General features: G+C 43.0%; 3 protein-coding genes across 5 annotated transcripts in view; 1 reads left to right on the plus strand and 2 right to left on the minus strand.

Annotated features, from left to right (window-relative positions):
* Positions 1–7,979, plus strand: part of sh3yl1 (SH3 and SYLF domain containing 1) — a 10,558-nt gene extending 2,579 nt beyond the window's left edge. For both annotated transcript variants that reach the window (XM_084714094.1, XM_084714093.1), the window contains exons 2-11: positions 409–519; positions 602–715; positions 2,035–2,099; positions 2,986–3,098; positions 4,965–5,093; positions 5,350–5,494; positions 5,613–5,697; positions 5,789–5,854; positions 6,992–7,024; positions 7,415–7,979. In XM_084714094.1, coding sequence (XP_084570220.1) covers positions 409–519; positions 602–715; positions 2,035–2,099; positions 2,986–3,098; positions 4,965–5,093; positions 5,350–5,494; positions 5,613–5,697; positions 5,789–5,854; positions 6,992–7,024; positions 7,415–7,623 — 1,070 coding nt within the window. In that variant the 3' untranslated portion in view covers positions 7,624–7,979. The remainder of the gene's footprint in view (positions 1–408; positions 520–601; positions 716–2,034; positions 2,100–2,985; positions 3,099–4,964; positions 5,094–5,349; positions 5,495–5,612; positions 5,698–5,788; positions 5,855–6,991; positions 7,025–7,414) is intronic.
* Positions 7,980–9,439: 1,460 nt separating this feature from the next.
* LOC146305032 (solute carrier family 22 member 13) lies at positions 9,440–15,366 on the minus strand. Of its 2 annotated transcripts, XM_084714074.1 has the most exons (10): positions 15,085–15,366; positions 13,510–13,607; positions 12,997–13,151; positions 11,913–12,081; positions 11,629–11,731; positions 11,391–11,533; positions 11,014–11,225; positions 10,705–10,813; positions 10,357–10,608; positions 9,440–9,568 (listed from the first exon to the last, which is right to left on the minus strand). In XM_084714074.1, exons 1-10 carry the CDS (start codon positions 15,319–15,321, stop codon positions 9,460–9,462), a joined length of 1,587 nt encoding a protein of 528 aa, XP_084570200.1. In that variant the 5' UTR covers positions 15,322–15,366; the 3' UTR covers positions 9,440–9,459. The 2 variants fall into 2 exon arrangements, with proteins under 2 accessions (XP_084570200.1, XP_084570201.1); XM_084714075.1 differs by lacking the exon at positions 13,510–13,607 and having other exon boundaries at positions 15,085–15,355.
* Positions 15,367–16,461: 1,095 nt separating this feature from the next.
* On the minus strand, positions 16,462–19,707 carry LOC146305033 (uncharacterized). Its single transcript, XM_084714112.1, has 2 exons — positions 19,436–19,707; positions 16,462–17,086 (listed from the first exon to the last, which is right to left on the minus strand). Exons 1-2 carry the CDS (start codon positions 19,655–19,657, stop codon positions 16,937–16,939), a joined length of 372 nt encoding a protein of 123 aa, XP_084570238.1. The 5' UTR covers positions 19,658–19,707; the 3' UTR covers positions 16,462–16,936.
* Positions 19,708–20,077: the final 370 nt, after the last annotated feature.

Raw genomic sequence — 20,077 nt, forward strand, 5'->3', positions numbered from 1 at the left:
CGTCACGTGACAGATGCTGAGTAATCACTGCAGACAGCGGACACGCCCGCGTCACCTGCACGTCATTAAAGCGTTCCAGGTGATTTACCTGCTTCAGGCTGAATTTGATCCAATTTTTCAGGAGACAGACATTTCGTTAAACACTTCCTCTTTAATCGTGTTGTTTTTGAAAACAAGAAGAGACGCTCTGTTTCATCAAAGAAAAATAAAACACGTCAGCTTTCTAGGACGTTTGCTCGACTCCCATTGGCTCAGATTATAAGATAAGTGTAACTGAACGAGGAGCTCTTCAACAGAACGTTTGACTCGTCACTGTGTGACTTTGAGTTTTCACTGGCTGAAGAACGTCACAGGAGAACGTTTGGGAGCCAGTCTGAGTGAACTCTAATGAACTCTGTGTGTTTGCAGTGAGTAACCCCATCCCGTCCAACCTGAGGTCAGAGGCCAAGAAAGCCGCCAAGATCCTGAGAGACTTCACGGAAATCTCCAACAGGAACGGGCCGGACAAACTCATCCCCGGTAAAGAAATGATAGAAAACTAAGAAGTGATGGAGAGCAGAGAGGCGGAGTCACTACATGTTTGACATGACGTGTGTTGCAGCTCATGTGATCGCGAAGGCCGAGGGTCTCGCCATCATCTCCGTCATCAAGGCCGGCTTCATGATCACCGCCAGAGGAGGCAGCGGCATCGTCATCGCCAGACTGGCCGACAGACGTAAGACGCACCAAACACAACGTCATGTGACTGTATGTCCGCTGTCATGTCCTCGGTGGAGGACTGAGGGAGGACATAAAAAATTCAGGACAAAGTGTCCTCTGAAGTGTCCTAGTGGACAAAATGTGGTAAAGTGTCCTTCCAGAAGTCCCATAGTCCTACAGTCTTACAGCCCCTCGGTCCTGGTAGGTCTTTCCTTCGTGTTTCTCTGTGTCCCCTTCAGGTTTTATTTTTTGGGGACTTTTTGTGTTGCCGTGGTTACAAACAGCCTCGTTCTCTCAGATGTCCCTGCAGCGTTGTGGGCGGCGGCGTGTGTGTGTGCAGTCATCTGATGTGTTCTGGGTGTTAAGGACTCGTCCGGTGGTGCAGGCACTGACATTTTGGTCGCGGATGTTTGTCGTGGTGCCAAAACGCCGGCGAGGATCACACGGCTGATGTGACGTCGCGCTTCCTCTGCGGGGCCTTCTGGTGGTTTGCTGGTTCTCCTGATTTATGAGAACCGTTCAGGCAAATCTGAAAACAGTGGCGCCAATAAAAAGTGGAGCTTTTTATTTTCCATCCAGATTTTAAATATAAGATCACTGATAACATCTGACTGTCAACTGATAAACATCGAGGACGAGGGGGGAGGAGGAGGAGGAGGAGGAGGAGGAGGAGGAAGAGGAGGGGGTGAGGGGGGGGGAGGAGGAGGAGGAGGAAGAGGAGGGGGTGGGGGGGGGGGAGGGGGAGGAGGAGGAGGAGGAGGAGGAGGAGGAGGAGGAGGAGGGGGCGGGGGGGGGAGGAGGAGGAGAAGAAGAACTTGTATTAGAACACAGAACAGAGCAGAAAAAAAGTGTTGGCTTCTCCTTTCAGGTCAGATTTAAGTCTTTCTAACATGCAGCTCCTAACTGAACTGTTTGGTTACCATGGTGATTAAGGTGAGGACCTGTTTGGTTACCATGGTGATTAAGGTGAGGACCTGTTTGGTTACCATGGTGATTAAGGTGAGGACCTGTTTGGTTACCATGGTGATTAGACACATGAACAGCTCAGATTGGAGACATTAATAAATGTTAAATAAATGTTCAGACGACTGCTGTTCTGTTTTCACTTTTCCACCTGGAGTACAAGCTAACTGGCTAACAGTAGCTAACTACACTGTTCTGTTGTGACATCACAACCAAATCTTTCACAAATCATCATTGCTCTTAAAGGGACAGTTCACCCCGACATGACAAGCTGTTTATTTTGTCTGAACTGTGTGTGTCAGTCGGATTGTTGACTGAGGAAGACGTCGACAGCATCAGACCATCTCATGTCAGCGTCCTGTTTCTGTTCAGGCTGGTCGGCACCGTCGGCCATCGGCATCGCTGGTCTGGGAGGAGGCTTCGAGATCGGGGTGGAGGTCAGTGATCACACTCAGGATCTGACTGGACTCGTCCTGAAATGTTCCGTTTCTACAGTAAAATAAATCATTCAGACAGTATATGAGGTTTAAAAACTGCACAGAAAAGTAGAGAGGATTACTTTGAAAATGTAATCTGATACAGTTACTAATTACCTGTTCAAAGGTAACTCGATTACTTTGTTACTTTTGGATTACCTCAATACCAAATATTTTGTAATTGTTCATGTTTTTGTTTGTTAAGTGTTTAGTTTATCTGTGTAGCTAACATTAGCGATTGTTCTGTGTAGCTAACATTAGCGATTGTTCAGCGTAGCTAACATTAGCAATTGTTCAGTGTAGCTAACATTAATGATTGTTCAGCGTAGCTAACATTAGCAATTGTTCAGTGTAGCTAACATTAGCGATCGTTCTGTGTAGCTAACATTAATGATTGTTCAGTGTAGCTAACATTAGCGATCGTTCTGTGTAGCTAACATTAGCGATCGTTCTGTGTAGCTAACATTAGCGATCGTTCTGTGTAGCTAACATTAGCGATCGTTCTGTGTAGCTAACATTAGCGATCGTTCTGTGTAGCTAACATTAGCGATTGTTCAGTGTAGCTAACATTAGCGATCGTTCTGTGTAGCTAACATTAGCGATTGTTCTGACCTGTAAATTTTTTTTTTAATGTTGCGTTCTCTGATGATGACAGTGTTCTCACAGCTGAAGGCAGAACGGTCTCTGTTCTATGATGTTTCTCCTCTTTTCTGATTTTGAATTCTATCCAGTGAATAAAGCGCTTTTTAACTCTGATTATCTGTAATCTGATTACACTTCTCTCCCTGTAACTGTAATGGAGTAGCACTTTACTGGCTCTCAAACCAGGTTTGTGTTTGTCCCTCAGGTGTCAGATCTGGTGATCATCCTGAACCAGCGGCGAGCCATCGAGGCCTTCACGAAGGGCGGGAACCTGACGCTGGGTGGGAACTGCACCGTCGCCGTGGGCCCCATGGGCAGGTGAGCACCTGCACCCTGTCTGTGTCTTAATTACCTGTAATGGTGACTCTTGATGTTAATTATAGCTCAGGGTTTAATGCTTTATTCTGCCTGCTGATTTACGAGGCGTTTAATGACAGTTGTTGTGTTTGTGTTTGGAGGCTTGAAGCAGAAACACTTGCTGATTCGCTGTTTCTTCAACCTTGGCGGCGGTTACAACATCAGATGTGATTTACTTTAGACACACTGATTTATGTGTGTGAGGTTAAATATAGAACGAGGCGGTCAGTGTTGTTTCAGGGTCGCTCGACAGGTTTTGTCGCGTGCACGTGTGTTGTCAGGTGTGTGTGTGTGGGCGTGGCCAGGTATTTGACTGGCAGGTAAATGCTGACATCAGAATAGTTGTCTGATGCTGTGGACTGCGTGAACTGCAGACAGAAAGACAAATAAGTGAACGTGTGGACGTCAAACTGTGGCTGTTTCCAAAATAAGACGCTGCAGATTTTATACATAAACATTTATTTTTGAAGACAAACACAAAAATACTAAAAGCAGGTTCATGTTGACTTGACCTGACGTGGAACCTGCTGGTCTTGACTTGTTATGTGACTCGAGACTTGTTAGCCCTGACTTGACCTGACGTGGAACCTGCTGGTCTTGACTTGTTATGTGACTCGAGACTTGTTAGCCTTGACTTGACCTGACGTGGGACCTGCTGGTCTTGACTTGTTATGTGACTCGAGACTTGTTAGCCCTGACTTGACCTGACGTGGGACCTGCTGGTCTTGACTTGTTATGTGACTCGAGACTTGTTAGCCCTGACTTGACCTGACGTGGAACCTGCTGGTCTTGACTTGTTATGTGACTCGAGACTTGTTAGCCCTGACTTGACCTGACGTGGAACCTGCTGGTCTTGACTTGTTATGTGACTCGAGACTTGTTAGCCTTGACTTGACCTGACGTGGAACCTGCTGGTCTTGACTTGTTATGTGACTCGAGACTTGTTAGCCTTGACTTGACCTGACGTGGAACCTGCTGGTCTTGACTTGTTATGTGACTCGAGACTTGTTAGCCTTGACTTGACCTGACGTGGAACCTGCTGGTCTTGACTTGTTATGTGACTCGAGACTTGTTAGCCTTGACTTGACCTGACGTGGAACCTGCTGGTCTTGACTTGTTATGTGACTCGAGACTTGTTAGCCTTGACTTGACCTGACGTGGGACCTGCTGGTCTTGACTTGTTATGTGACTCGAGACTTGTTAGCCTTGACTTGACCTGACGTGGAACCTGCTGGTCTTGACTTGTTATGTGACTCGAGACTTGTTAGCCTTGACTTGACCTGACGTGGAACCTGCTGGTCTTGACTTGTTATGTGACTCGAGACTTGTTAGCCTTGACTTGACCTGACGTGGAACCTGCTGGTCTTGACTTGTTATGTGACTCGAGACTTGTTAGCCTTGACTTGACCTGACGTGGAACCTGCCGGTCTTGACTTGTTATGTGACTCGAGACTTGTTAGCCTTGACTTGACCTGACGTGGGACCTGCCGGTCTTGACTTGTTATGTGACTCGAGACTTGTTAGCCTTGACTTGACCTGACGTGGAACCTGCCGGTCTTGACTTGTTATGTGACTCGAGACTTGTTAGCCTTGACTTGACCTGACGTGGGACCTGCCGGTCTTGACTTGTTATGTGACTCGAGACTTGTTAGCCTTGACTTGACCTGACGTGCAACCTGCCGGTCTTGACTTGTTATGTGACTCGAGACTTGTTAGCCTTGACTTGACGTGAGGTGGGACACAGTGACAGGAACTGGTTTCCTAGCTGAGCAGTTGGAGGTGTGTATCGTGTTTCCTCACACAGTTTCCTTGGTCGTTGTCTCTCAGGAACGTGGAGGCCGACGTCGCTCTTCGCAGCACGGCGGCCGTCTTCACTTACTGTCGGTCCAGAGGTCTGTTTGCGGGGATTTCTCTGGAGGGATCGTACCTGATCGAACGCAAAGAAACCAACCGCAAGTACGAAAACATGAGAGACGTTTGTCACCAGCTGGATTTGTCTTTTTCTAAACTGGGAGATGGAAACATTTTTGGTGAACTGGTTCTGATGTAGCAAATATTTAAGTCACATGACTGACCGTTAACGAGGCGTCATGGTTTTGTGACGGTGGAGCGTCCAGTCACACGTAGTTTTATAAACGTATTCAAATGTGACACAGCAGAACTCGTGTGTCTTATGAATACAGACTTTAAATTTGTGTGTTTACGGCTGCAGGTTCTACTCCCAGGACATCCGAGCTTCGGCCATTTTGAACGGCGATGTGGCGCCGCCGTCAGAATGCTACGACCTCTACCACATCCTGGACGAGTACACTGAGGCGTACACGGCCGACTGGACCAGCAAGAACATGCGTCCAAAGGTGAAGAACACCTTTACGCTCGCTCATGTTCAGCCTCCGTTTCAGGTGTCAGAATTCACGCGCTCTTTCTTGAGGAAACGCAGAATGGCGAATAAGACGAATCTGTTTTTGTCTGCAGTCGTCTGTTCCTCCATCCAGGCCTCCGGCTCCACCTCAGCAGAGAGCAACGAGCAGCTACGACCAGCCGCCGCCCAGCGGCACAGGTAACGGCTCGCCCAAAACTCGACGCATTCAACTGTTAATACAGGACGTGAACGGTGATGATGTCATGATGATGTCATGATGTGTGTGCAGGGGCGAGTACAGGAAGTAAAAACTCCCTCTACCCGAGCATCTCCGTCTATAAATCTGAGACCTCAGGTGAGTCTCACCTGACCTCCTACACTCCTTCTATACCTCCTTCTGTATCTCCTTCTTTCCTTCTCTACCTCCTTCTATACTTCCTTCTCTACCTCCTTCTGTATCTCCTCCTGTACCTCCTTCTTTCCTCCACTACCTCCTTCTATACCTCCTTCTGTATCTCCTTCTTTCCTTTTCTACCTCCTTCTCTACCTCCTTCCCTATCTCCTTCTTTCCTTCTATACCTCCTTCTGTATCTCCTTTCCTTTTCTACCTCCTTCTCTAACTCCTTCTATACCTCCTTCCCTATCTCCTTCTTTCCTTCTCTACCTCCTTCTATACCCCCTTCTGTATCTCCTTCTTTCCTTCTCTACCTCCTTCTATACTTCCTTCTATACCTCCTTCTGTATCTCCTTCTTTCCTTTTCTACCTCCTTCTCTACCTCCTTCTCTACCTCCTTCCCTATCTCCTTCTTTCCTTCTCTACCTCCTTCTATACCCCCTTCTGTATCTCCTTCTTTCCTTCTCTACCTCCTTCTATACTTCCTTCTGTACCTCCTTCTATACTTCCTTTTGTATCTCCTTCTTTCCTTCTCTTCTACCTCTGTTCCTTCATTCCGTCCCTCTTTCCTTTTCTTTCCTCCACTGGTCATGTCCTTCTCTCCTTCATTACTGTCTTTGACAGATGATGTCTCTCACACACACACGCACACGCACACGCACACACACACACACACACACACACGCGCACGCACACGCACACACACGCACACGCACACACACACACACGCGCACACACACACACACACACACACACACACACCCATGTGTGTACTCAGGTGTGTCATTAACTCGTGACCTCGATAAAGCAGAAATATCAACACACACTCGGGTCATCAGTAATCCTGCTCTGTGTGTGTGTGTGTGTGTGTGTGTGTGTGTGTGTGTGCGTGTGTGTGTGTGTGTGTGTGTGTGTGTGTGTGTGTGTGTGTGTGTGTGTGTGTGCAGAGCTCCCTCTGGTGGTCACACCATCGACCTGCAGCTGGAGTAGACCAGCAGTCTGCAATAACAACTTTTATTGATTATAGATCATCAGTTAATGATGAGACTTAATTTCCTGTGGTTGAATCAGTTCATTGATGTTTTCTTGGTGTTTCAGGTCATTTCTCCTCCAGAAACTCTCCAAACTACGGTATGACATCACTGCACACGTGAGATCATGTGACGTAAACATACATATAGATCAACAAACTGAAGATGACAAACAAACAAACATGAAGAAAACATCTTCATCATCTGTTAATAATCTCATAATAACATGTTTAAGTTGTTTTTAACTATTTATTTTGTTACCTGTAGCTCCATGTTCTCAGTCTTTGTGCTAAGCTACGTTAGCAAGGACTGTACATCTGTAGCAAGTTATTTTTTAAAAATGAAAAAAGCAAATATATATCAAATATAAATAAAAAATGATCAATAAAAATGTTAGATTAGTCTTAAGTAGAAGGTGATTCGGTTATTTCTTAAAATACTGAAACTTTCCTTTAAATGAAGTTCAAAACTACACTTTATTTTCCTATAGGTGGAGGATCATCTGTGGGCGGAGCCAGCGGGCAGCTGGTCGTCACGGCGACCCACCCCTTCACAGGACAGCAGCCTGGCGACCTGAGCTTCGTCCCCGGCGACCGCATCACCGTCATCACCAAGACGGACTCGCAGTACGACTGGTGGGAGGGGCAACTGTGCGACGGGCGGGTCGGGATCTTTCCCGCCAACTTTGTCACGTACTGATGGAGTGCCGCCCCCTGGTGGCCTGACGGAGGAACCGCAGTTTCTAACACTGTAGGGCTGCATTGATCAGTCGAATAATCAATCAGTTGATGGAAAGATAATTAATTGGCAACAATTTTAGAGTCAATCAGTTATTTTTAATGAATTATATTAATTACACCAACAGCGTAACACTTTTAGGTTCTCGTATGTGAGAATTCAACACTTTTCTTGCTCTTAAATGATGTCTGAGATACTTTGAGGGGCATTTTCTCATTCTATTTAATAAACAAAAAAATTATCTATTGATCAAAAAAATTAGTCAATAACTAGATTAATAATTTGCAGCCTCACTTTATTTTACAGGTCTGTAAATTTTCTGATAATATACAATAATTTTTCTTAATTAATCATAAAGTGGCTGTTATGAGCAGATTTCTCCCTTCAGCTCAAAGCAAAACAGATTTATTTTCTTTTATTTTTTTCAGGAAACTTCACAGAAATAATCACGAAGTTTCAGCAGGTTTGTTTGTTTCATGATCTGAAAATAATTCTTATAAAACTGTAGACAGAATGAGGAGAATTAGTTAGCGGTGGCAGATTGAAGCTTCTGTAGTGTGAACACGACAGAGAAGTGAGATTTTTCTGGATTAAAATATTTATTGAGGCTGTGTGAAGGAAGAAAAAACAACCATAAATAAAGTCTAAATAAAAATATAATAACTGTTTATATTCATGTCATTTTAAAAAGTTTCTGTCAGGCTGAAAAAAAAACACAAAACTGTCTTTTCCACTTTAATAAAACAACTTTATCCGGTTCAGAGAGAATAAAAATGAAATATTTATAATTTTCAGCGCGTTTGAGCTGCACTTAAAACTGTCAAGTGGTGAGTTCAGGGAGCGTCTGAAATCCCAGCACTTTGATTCCTGTTCGTTTGTGTTTATCTGGTTATTGTGGAGGTGATGGTGACGGTTTCACACCCAAAATATCCACTCATGTTCTTCTGTTTTCACTCAAATACTTGTGTAAGTTTTACTTTGAAAGGGTGAATTTAAATTGAAGTTTAGATTGTTAAAGATTTTGTTACTTTGATATCAAACAGTATTTAAAGCTCCTCCTCTGGTTTCTGTTACTGCCTCCACCTTTAAACTGGACGTAGTTTCTACAGTTAAAATATTCCTGTGGTGTTTTTGGCGGATTGTTTTTACATATCAGAGATCATAAATAAAACTCATTTATAAAGATTGTGTTTAAATCTGATTACTTTTGTCCTGAAAAATCAACAGATTCTGAACAGAATCTCTAAAATGTCCGTGAAACGTGAAATAATAAAGTTCTGAGTAAGAGATGAGTCCATGATAATGTGCAGTTTAAAGGCTGCAGTGCCGCTTTTGTCCTGCAGAGGGCGCCGTTACTGTACAACAAACTAAGAACATTTAATCAAGTACTGTTACACTTCTGAGGTACTTATACTTTGCTTGAGTATTTTCATTTTGTAGAAGTAAACCACCATAAAAAATCTGATTTTTCTGAGCCTGAAACTTAAATAAATAAATAAAATTAAAGTTTATGAAACTGTCTCTGATGGATTCTTCAGTATTCGTCCTCTGAGCTGCAGATTTATTCCTGTGATTCATTTCTCACATAGTTTAAGAACAAATCAGACAAAAGATGTACAGTTTATTTCCAGAGTGACAAAAACAACATGAGAATAAAAACACACTCAAATCACGTCTTCTTCTTCTTCTCCTTCTTCTTCTTCTTCTTCTTCTTCTTCTTCTTCTCTGATCTCCTGCATCTCTTTGGTCTTTAATTTAAACTCAGAACTAAACTTCATTGCTTCATTAAACTACGACTCACACTGAGCGCGCTGCCATCAGCTCTGTGTGTGTGTTCGGTGTGTGTGTGTCGTCTTTCTCTGCAGGGTCGAGCTCCACTTTCCTCGTCTGGCTGCTCACCGACTTCCTGGAAAACACACACACACACACACACACACACACACACACACACACCATAAATCATTCGAATGATTCACTCTGCAGCTGTTAATGTGTGTGTGATGTAATTTCTTTCAGTTGATGTTTAGTTTGAACTTTGTGGCTCACCGTGTTTAAATATTAATTTTAATTCTCTGGTCACAACGTGACTTGATCAGGAGCTCCACGTGCTGCTGTGTGTGTGTGTGTGTGTGTGTGTGTGTGTGTGTGTGTGTGTGTGTGTTCTTGCTCAACAGTTTCGAGGCTTCTGAAAGCCCAAAACTCAGAGACGTTATTGAACTTTATTGATCTGAACTGATATTGATAAAAGGAGCACTGAGGTTAAAAGCTGTCAACAGTTTGAGTCATGAGACTAAACAATGATAAAAAAAAACACACACACACACACACACACACAAACACACACACACACAAACACACACACAAACAAACACACAACCTGATGTTCTGCTTTTTGCAAACATTTTTACCAGTAATTTTTTCTCATTTTACCGCCCTGAGTCGTACAGATACTTCATAGAGAATACTTTTCGTCTCCTCTCTCTCGTCCCCGGCAGCTGGACGTCTCAGGAAACAGATACTCTACTTGCTTTGCCCGGTTAATGAATAAACATTAATTATAACAAGATTATTTATCAGATAAAATGATCAATCAAATGTTCTCGTGGTGGTTCTCCGTGGACGTTGTCTCTAATACAGGCCTCTTTCAAATAAAAGCCTCCCTCTGGCTGGGGGAGATGAAGCTGTTGTCCTCACCGTGTCCTCCAGAGGGTGTCCACGCTGTGTAGGCGGGGCCGAGGCTGCCTCTCACAGTCCTCCACCGAATCGGGAAGCGGGATGCCACTGGTCTCCGGCAGCAGCAGGCACAGACCGCAGCCTACGATTGGTCCGCTGCTGTACACTACCATGGCAGCGAATGAGATCGCTCCGTTTCGGTTGTGGGAGACGACGGAGTTGACCAGACAGCCGAGCCGGAAACACAAGTTGGCCACGGACACACAGCGCTGCCTGGAGTGGAATGACATGGTTAGCATCCTTGTATTTAAGCAGGTAAACCGCTGAGTGTGTGTTAGCGTGTTAGCGTGTTAGCATGTTAGCGTGTACCTGACAACAGTAGGGAACAGCTCAATGCTGTACAGGATGGAGATGAAGATGGCAGCCAGGATGCAGAGTTTCCCCAACAGAGCCAGACTCATCACCAGCACCGGCTCACCTGCACACAAGAAATATTCCTGATAACTGATCAATAACCTGTCAGTCAGGATCCTTTTTGTTCCTCAGCAGGTGGACACATGAATGATTTAGCATGCTAATGTTAACGTTGCTACACGATGTCCTGAATACCACATTAGCATGAATATTATATTAATACAAACATTAGCATGTTTTTAGCATGCTAACATGATCAATCACCGTTGTATCTGGACAGCAGTAACGACAGGAAGCAGGCGGTTCCACTCAGGAACAGAGCGAGCATGCTGAGCGGCCGGCGTCCCAGGCGAACCAATGGGACGAGCAGGCAGGGGGCTTCTGATAGGCCGGAGAAGAACTGGGCGGAGTAAACATCGACACCAAACGAGCCGATGTTCATGCAGATGCCGAAGTACGTCAGCGCCGACGCTGCACTGCATGATGGGAGGACAGACACAGATTATACATCTTATCACCTGGTTTTATAGAAACAGTCTGAAATAAAACATTAAAACATAAATGACATTTTTCTTAACTATTCATAGTTCTTATTATTCTGTGGTGTTTTTATTCATCAGCTGAGTCTGTAAAGTTTGTACCTCAGGTAGCTCATGATGAACAGCCGCATCAGGACCGTCGGGTGTCTGAGGTGGATGATGTCACTGAGGGCGTGGCCTCTGGGAGGCGGCTCCCTCTGAGCCTCAGTGGCTTTTTGCAAGTCAGACCAGGCTGAGTCCAACAGCTGCACACACGGAAACACACATCTGTTTACTTCCTGTCAGCGCAACATTATCTTCATCCTGAAACTGGTTAGTTCACTTGGTTCAGACTGTTTACCAGGTCCAGACAGTGTTTGTCTGCAGGGCTGTTGCTACGGTAACGGTCCAAAACATCCATCCTCCTCCTTAACAGCAACCAGCGAGGAGACTCTGGGATTGAACTGGGAAGACAGAGGGACACATGCAGCGGACAGGCGTGGACAGCTGGACAGGTGTGTGTGTGGACAGGTGTGTGTGGACAGGTGCGTGTGGACAGGTGTGTGTGTGTGTGTGGACAGGTGTGTGTGGACAGGTGTGTGTGTGTGTGTGGACAGGTGTGTGTGTGTGTGTGTGTGGACCTACAGGTAGAGCGGCAGACAGAGGAGCTGTGGCAGAGACAGCGACAGGTGCAGCTGTCTCCAGGTGGAGCTGAGCCAGGCCAGCGGAGCTCCGCCCATCGTCCCCAGACTGAAGCAGAACGGCAGGAAGGCCGGCGGCCAGAGACGAGCGGCGGGCGGCGTCCACTCCACCGCTGGAACACACACAGTGAGTCTTAAAGGCACAGTCCAACCAAATTCTAATCTAAACTACCTGTTTGGTTCCTGGTAGAACCTTATAAACGTTCACTTGAATCCCTTTCAAAGAATTCCAACTCAACATAAAGGGTTAACCCTTTAACCATCTGTGAAAGGTTCCACCCAGAACCCCCATAAGAGATTCTACAGAGAAGACTTTTATGGGGTATTGGTTCCACACAGAACCCTCTCTGGGCATTCCCTCCAGAACTTTTCCACTTCCTGTTTGTGCTACCAAGAACCCACCCAGGGTGTTCTACCCAGAACTCTGTTATATTTCTTATCTAGAACACACTCAGGGGTTCTGCAGAGAACCTTTTTATATTATGGTGCAAAGAACCCTTGATGAAAGAGTTCTTTAAGGATTTCAACAAACTTCAAACTTTTAAACTTGCTTTCCCAAAAATCATTCTTTAGATGAAAAGGGTTCCCTTAGTCTTAGAAAGAACCCTTGACAACCCCTTTCTTCATGGTTCTGGATAGAACCTCAGCCCTTTGGGCAGAACCCCTGTGGAACCCTTATTTCTAAGAGTGTTCTCCTGTAGGTAACACAGTGTACCTCACCAGACTTTAAATCCTGTGAACTGTCCCTTTAAACCCCGGCAGCTGTCATGAACCTGTTGCTCCCAAACAGAATTTCAGTCTCACAACCATCTCGTCCAATCAGAGCGCGGCAGGGGTCAGAGGTCAGGGCGCTGCTGGACGCCGTCCTGCTTCATTAGCACTCAGGACTTCATGTGGGACACGTGTTCTTTATCAGACGTGTGTCCTGCTGTGGTCCAATAACACTCACCGGAGAACCAGCCAACCACAACGCACCGCTGTGTGTGTGTGTGTGTGTGTGTGTGTGTGTGTGTGTGTGTGTGTGTTACCCAGGCTGAAGGAGCAGATGTTGATGCAGCAGCAGCAGACGCCCGTCAGGCAGCGAACAGCGAGGAAGAGGAGCGGCTGAGGCAGGACGGCGGGAACGAGGCCGCACAAGGTGTGCACGCACACACACACCAGCAGCACGGAACGCTTCCCATACCTGCACACACACACACACACACACACACACACACACACAGACTGAAGTGTCGACGTGATATAAACACACGTCTGTAACCATGGAAACACATTTATGACAATATGATGGAAAATAAGATCCTGTAAGTCGTTAAAATGAGACACTTTGTCAAAATAAAATCTTTATATTTCAAAAAAATTAGAAACTTTCTCAAAATGACTGAGACACGAAGTCATTATGTAAAGATGTCAAGTCGTTATTGTGCTGCCATGTTGCTCGCTACAGCACATCAAAGTGTGTGTGTGTGTGTGTGTGTGTGTGTGTGTGTGTGTGTGTGTGTGTGTGTGTGTGTGTGTGTGTGTGTGTGTGTGTGTTGTACCGGTCAGATATGGCTCCTCCGACCAGAGATCCCAGCAGCATCCCAACCATGAAGAGAGTTTGACCGTAGGACAACCGCTCTGTCCAACCACACACTGACTGACACACACACACACACACACACACACACACACACACACACACACACACACACACACACACACATAAATCGCTAAAGACAAGTTGTGTTGCAGAAATTCTGTGCAAAGTTTGAGTTTGTTACTGAAACTGTTCGGTCAGCTGACACGGCGACAGGAAGTCACACGTTCAGACTAAACATCTGTAGTCACATGTCCATATATGGACGGTGTTTGTAGTACACAGTTTAATTTGAAACTAACACAAATCAAATGTATGTAGGAATCAATAAGTAGAATCAAAATAAAAAACTCTTAATGATTCTTTTGTAGAAGTTCATTTGGGATAAAAGCACCACGTCACACGGTGCTGGAAAATGTTTTCTCTGGGTTCCCTCTGCTTCCTGTCTTTATGCTAAGCTAGGCTAACACGTCCCAGAACCTAGACTCTGAGTTCAACAGGAGACAGAAAGTATCAACGTTAACGCCTTCAGCTGCTCATTAACGCCGCGTGTTAATCTGTACAGTCGTCTGTCGTGTCATGTGATCAGCGTTTCATCCACAGACTGAACCGCTGCTGCTGTCATCATTTCATATTTCAGTTATTATGAAAACAGTCTTTGATTACTGGGTTTTGAAAAACTCACAGGATTAATGAATGTTAGCAACCGTCTCCCAGACGCAGGCGCACTGACATCACAAAGGACATGAGGTCATTTCAAATCACTGGCAGGTTTTCAAAATAAAACTTTATAAAACTTGAAATAAAAATGATTTCAGTCACTAATCTTGATATTAAATCTTCACACTGATTCATCTAACAAATACACAAAGCTAACCTATTTCAAGTTTTTAGACTGGGTAGTTCTGATCAGGGTTTAGTTAAACTATGTTTAAAATGGGCAACTCCAGGTTTAAAAGCGAAGCTCTGTTGTAAAAAAAATTAATTTCAAGTTTAGGTATGAAATTAAAGACTTTAATCAAAATGGAGATGTTTGTTTCCACAAATTAAATGACTGAACTTTAGAGTTAAGGAAACATATTATTATGAACTAAAAAGTACAGATCAATGTCGTATTGTTTCCTTGAAAGCTAAGGAGTAAAAAATCGAATTATATTGTTTATCATCTAAAAAAGTTAAAAAAAAAAAAAAAAAGTCATGACAGAAGCTCTGATCTGAGTCAGCTGGCTGGAGTTTAACTGTTTGTGATTATTGTTATTTTGAAAATTTAAAAAGTTAAACCTCCTCAGGTCTAAGTCTGACATTAACACTGGATCACAGTTTAAACTGGAACTTAAATTACTTTTAATTCAGTTTAATGCAAGTTAATCCAGAGACGTTTAAATCAAATCTTTCTTTCAAGTTTTAAAGTTTGGTGCAACATAATTTAGACTGAAACCAGGATTTAATCCGGTTTAAACGTGGATCTTGGTCAGACGTTAACCGTAAAAAACCGGATCTCACAGCAACATGACGGAAACTCCTTGAAGTCACTCACGTCTCGGTTCCCGCTCTTCGTCGTCCAATCAGCGTCACTCTCCCCGGGCCACGATTGGTTGCCTTCCGCGTTCGGCGGCAGCGTTCCGCGCCAGGTGTCCGCCGCGCCGGTGCCGTTGCCATGGTGACAGGTGGCCGCGACGATGGCGGCGGTGAAAATGTCGAGAAAGAAGAGAAAAGAGGTGAAGAAGAAGACGAGGGACAGACGCCAGTAGACGGACAGCTGCAGCGGAGACATTCCCTCCGTCAGGTCGGAGACACGTGTCCACAAGGTCCTGAAGGAGGAAGAGAAGTTTGACCGGAGCAGATGAAGGATCGTGAAGTCTCAGGACCTGTCCATGTTGGTCTGTCCTCTCAGAAGTCTGTGGTCTGTCTGTCTCTCACCAGGAGAGCCACAGACAGACAGAGAGACAGACAGAGAGACAGACAGACAGCAGGTTGAAGTTTAAAGTGAACTTTGATGTGGACGTTGTCTCCCGCCTTCTTCTCCTTATAAAGAGCGCGAGTCACTGTACGGCGGTGACACAGCGACGCCTTGTGGTCACTTGATGTTTTACAGCAGCGGGACATTCAGTCCCTCAAATTAATTCATTAATTCATCTGTAATAAATAATGACGACGGAAAATTTAACTTAAAAATGTTGAGTGTCACTAAAACTATTTTTCTTTTGTGTTTATGAATTCAGTTTTTCATTAATGAGGGAAATAAGTTCCCGAAAACACACAAAAAATTAAGAGATAAAAAAAACAATTTTATTCATTATTATATTGAGTGCGTTGAACATGAAATAATGGGTTTGATGCTCAGAATTTATTCTCTTCTGTACTGATAATTTATTCAGGTTTAGTGTTTGTAAAGTCTGACTTCAAATAACTGACAAAAATTAATGAATTAGTGTTAATTTGATGTTTTGACAAAATTAAGATTAAAACTCTGTATCTTATCTGACAAACAAACTCACAGAGAGTTTTGAATGATTTCATCGTTTCTGATGGCTCAGATTTGAAGCTGTTGAGGCGATCAGTGATGTCATACATTTTAAACAATAACTTTTTATTCCTTAACATGATGGTTCAGTGTTGTTCAGCCTGAAGTTTACTCTAAAAAAAATTATTTTCTCAGTATTTCTTAGAATTATGATAACTTTTTCTATTTTATGACAAAAAACATTTTACCCTCCAGCATCACAATGTGCAGCACAGAAGGTTAAATATGTATTTAAATAAGATTTATATATTTAAAGCTGTAACATGTAACATCTCACATCAGTTTTGTGATGAAAGGCTAAGAAAAATAAAGAAGTGGTGAGGAAGGGGAGAAGGAAGAAGGAAAGGAGACGAGGAAGGACATGGAGGATTTCAACTTTGACACAATAAATCATTTTACAGCTGAAAGTGAATTTATTTGATCAGGTCCAGTAAATACGTTCATTTAAAGATGATAATACACATTATATGAGATGTATTAAATATAAAACAGACACAGAGTGATGGTAAATATAATAAAAAGTCATAAAAATAATAATAATGAAAAACAGACAAACTCCAGGTAAACACATATCAGAGAATTTGTTACTTAAACTATTATTAATTTAAAATAACTTTAAAAAGTTGTTTTCTTCATAATAAATGGAGTTTTTAGATGTTCCTGTTTTAATATGAGTTTATTACCATTTGTTTTCATTAATTATTGAAACATTCCTGTATTTTTTTATCCGTCTTTAATCCTCACAACTTCCTTCATCGTTATAAATAACAGCTTCTTCTTTATGACTGAAAATAAACGTCTGTATGTCTTCGTCATCCTCCTGGACGGGGCCAAACTGCTCAGTCGTCTCATACTCCATGTCCCATCATGCTCTGCTGCTGCTGCTGCTGGCGGAGCGGTGAATCTCAGTCACCACCGTGGACACGGCTGACAGCGGGGTGGAGTAGGAGGACACCATGCTCTGTAAACCAGCCATCAGACAGCGCCAGCTGAACCTCAACGCCTTCCTCACATTCTGTCAGACACAACACAGGGAATAAAAACCCACAAGCCTTCCTCACATTCTGTCAGACAAAACACAGGGAATAAAAACCCACAGCTTCACTTCCTTCACCTGAACACTGAGAACCTTCAACAGCCCAGTTTGGACTGATCAATAACAGCAACTGCTTTTCTTTGTCTCATTGTTTCGTCCATTCAGGTTGAAATCAGTCTTGATGTTTGAAGGCGACACACGATGATGCAAAATAATCAATAATCAATAATTCACCTCAGAGTCATTCAAACTAAAGTAACGAGTCTGTTTATAAAACATGAGGAGGAGAAATTCAGATATTAATGTACAGATACCTGAAGAGTCTACTGAAGTACAGAGTATTTGTACTCAGTTACTTCCCTCCTGTGGGTTTTTTACTGAGCCTTACAGGTATCTGTGTTTGTGTGGACATTGTTTGGACGTTGTGTGGACGTTGTGTTTGTGTGGACATTGTTTGGACGTTGTGTGGACGTTGTGTTTGTGTGGACGTTGTGTGGACGTTGTGTGGATGTTGTGTTTGTGTGGACGTTGTGTTTGTGTGGACGTTGTGTGGACGTTGTGTTTGTGTGGACGTTGTGTTTGTGTGGACGTTGTGTGGACGTTGTGTGGACGTTGTGTTTGTGTGGACGTTGTGTTTGTGTGGACGTTGTGTGGACGTTGTGTGGACGTTGTGTTTGTGTGGACGTTGTGTGGACGTTGTGTTTGTGTGGACGTTGTGTGGACGTTGTGTGGACGTTGTGTTTGTGTGGACGTTGTGTTTGTGTGGACGTTGTGTGGACGTTGTGTTTGTGTGGACGTTGTGTGGACGTTGTGTGGATGTTGTGTTTGTGTGGACGTTGTGTTTGTGTGGACGTTGTGTGGACGTTGTGTTTGTGTGGACGTTGTGTTTGTGTGGACGTTGTGTGGACGTTGTGTGGACGTTGTGTTTGTGTGGACGTTGTGTTTGTGTGGACGTTGTGTGGACGTTGTGTGGACGTTGTGTTTGTGTGGACGTTGTGTGGACGTTGTGTTTGTGTGGACGTTGTGTGGACGTTGTGTGGACGTTGTGTTTGTGTGGACGTTGTGTTTGTGTGGACGTTGTGTGGACGTTGTGTTTGTGTGGACGTTGTGTTTGTGTGGACGTTGTGTGGACATTGTTTGGACGTTGTGTGGACATTGTTTGGACGTTGTGTGGACATTGTTTGGACGTTGCACAAACGTTTGGCTCAAACCAGAAACATTCCTCCACAGGGGAAAAAAACCCTCTTTGTTTGTTTTTCTTTTAACCAATCAGAGAGGTGCTGGGCGGAGCCAAGTGGAGGACTGTGTGTTTATCAGAGAGACGGGGTCAAAGGTCAGAGTCAGTCTGCTGATTCAGCACATTCAACTTCAACATGTTACTCTTATTTCTAATAATTCTTATTTCTCATTTCTATTTTTATATTTTATTGTATTTATTTAAGTAAACTGGCATTTATTTATTTATTTATTTATTTATTTATTCATCCAGATTTGATCAGTTTACGAATCTTTTATTTTATTATATATCGTATTTTATTTCTGAATACATTTGATATTTTTAACTCTGAAAAAAACGTGTTGAGTTGATCTGAATATGTTATTTATTGTTGTTTGTCGATAATAATGTTTATTTTTTATACCTGGATTTTTAGATTAGTTTCAGTTTTATTTATATTTCATTTTAGATTACTTTTAGTTTTTGTAGTTATGAATTTCTTCTATGAATTTTTAAATAAATTAATTTTTATTCATTTATTTTTTCTATAATTATTTGTTTTTCATTTAACTGAGTAAATAAATTCCAGGTTTTTATTTATTAGTCTAAAATAATCCTTATTATTCTTGCTATGTTTATATCTTTATTTATAATTTCACCATATCTTATATATTTAAATTGTTTTATTTTCATTTATACGTCTTTATTATTTAATAACATTTCATTTTTTAAATCCTTGTTTTATTGCAGTATATGTATTTGTATTGTTTATTTTTTATATGAATGAATTATTATTTTAATTTAATTCTGTGTCTATTTTATTTCCAGATGAAGTGTTTCATGTTCTTTTTCATTGATTGATTATTGATTTCTGTTTCTGTTTCTTTTGTAACGATGGTGTTTGTAATTAAACTTCTGTTTGACCCTTTTCAGAATTAAAATATAAATAAAAAAACATTTGATCGGTGTATTGATTTGTGTTTAGTTTGACATGTAATAAAATAAAATAAAATACCTTTATTGATCCACAGAGACTGATACAAAAACCAACAACTGAATTCCTCCTCCTCCTCCTCCTCTTCTTCAGGTCAAAGGTCATCCCTCCGTCTTACCTTCCTGTACTTCTTGTATCGTTGCTTCTTCTTCCTCTTCTTCTCCTCCTTCCTCCTCCTCCTCTCCTCCTCTGTCTCCTCCTCCTCCTCCTCCTCCTCGATCAGAGGCTCGTATTTATCTGGCAGGACGGAGAAATAAACTTCTTTGGACGTTTTTTGTTTCTTCTTCCTCTCCTCCTCCTCCTCCTCCTCTTCCTCCTTCTCCTTCACCTGTGCTCCCATTCCTCGTTCCTCCTCGTCTGCTGGAGGTCTGTTTCTCCTCTGAGCTGCTGGTGTTCAGGCAGGACGACCTTTGGACCGAGGAGGAGGAGGAGGAGGAGGAGGAGGAGGAGGAGGAGGAGTCAAACTTTATTAGTAGCCTGAAGCTCATTCAGGGACGACAGGAAACAAACTCACTGAGACGAGATTAGAAGAAGAATGTGTAGACTGAACGTTTGTAAAGTTTGACTTCAACAACAACATCATCAACAACAACATCATCAGTAACAACAACAACAACAACAACAACAACAACACCCGTCTGTGTGAAAACAGTAAAGTTTGACTCAGCAGCAGTTTGTTTGTCCTGTTTGAGTTTCTGTTGTTTGTTTTACTGAATAAACACTGAGAGTAAACAATAACAACACGTTCATCTGATGTGTT

The sequence above is a fragment of the Lutjanus erythropterus genome, chromosome 24 (genome assembly GCF_056507025.1).
Source record: "Lutjanus erythropterus isolate fLutEry1 chromosome 24, fLutEry1.hap2, whole genome shotgun sequence".
NCBI classification, from domain to species: Eukaryota; Metazoa; Chordata; class Actinopteri; order Lutjaniformes; family Lutjanidae; genus Lutjanus; species Lutjanus erythropterus.

Excerpts from the sequence above, each read along its gene's own strand:
- LOC146305033 (XM_084714112.1), bottom strand. The coding sequence starts at position 19,657 with ATGGGAGCACAGGTGAAGGAGAAGGAGGAAGAGGAGGAGGAGGAGGAG. Across the intron at positions 17,087-19,435 it reads GATACAAGAAGTACAGGAAG|AATGTGAGGAAGGCGTTGAG; the intron begins GTAAGACGGAGG and ends TGTGTCTGACAG.
- LOC146305032 (XM_084714074.1), bottom strand. The coding sequence starts at position 15,321 with ATGTCTCCGCTGCAGCTGTCCGTCTACTGGCGTCTGTCCCTCGTCTTC. Across the intron at positions 12,082-12,996 it reads CATCTGCTCCTTCAGCCTGG|CGGTGGAGTGGACGCCGCCC; the intron begins GTAACACACACA and ends TGTGTGTTCCAG. Across the intron at positions 11,226-11,390 it reads TTCATCATGAGCTACCTGAG|TGCAGCGTCGGCGCTGACGT; the intron begins GTACAAACTTTA and ends CCCATCATGCAG.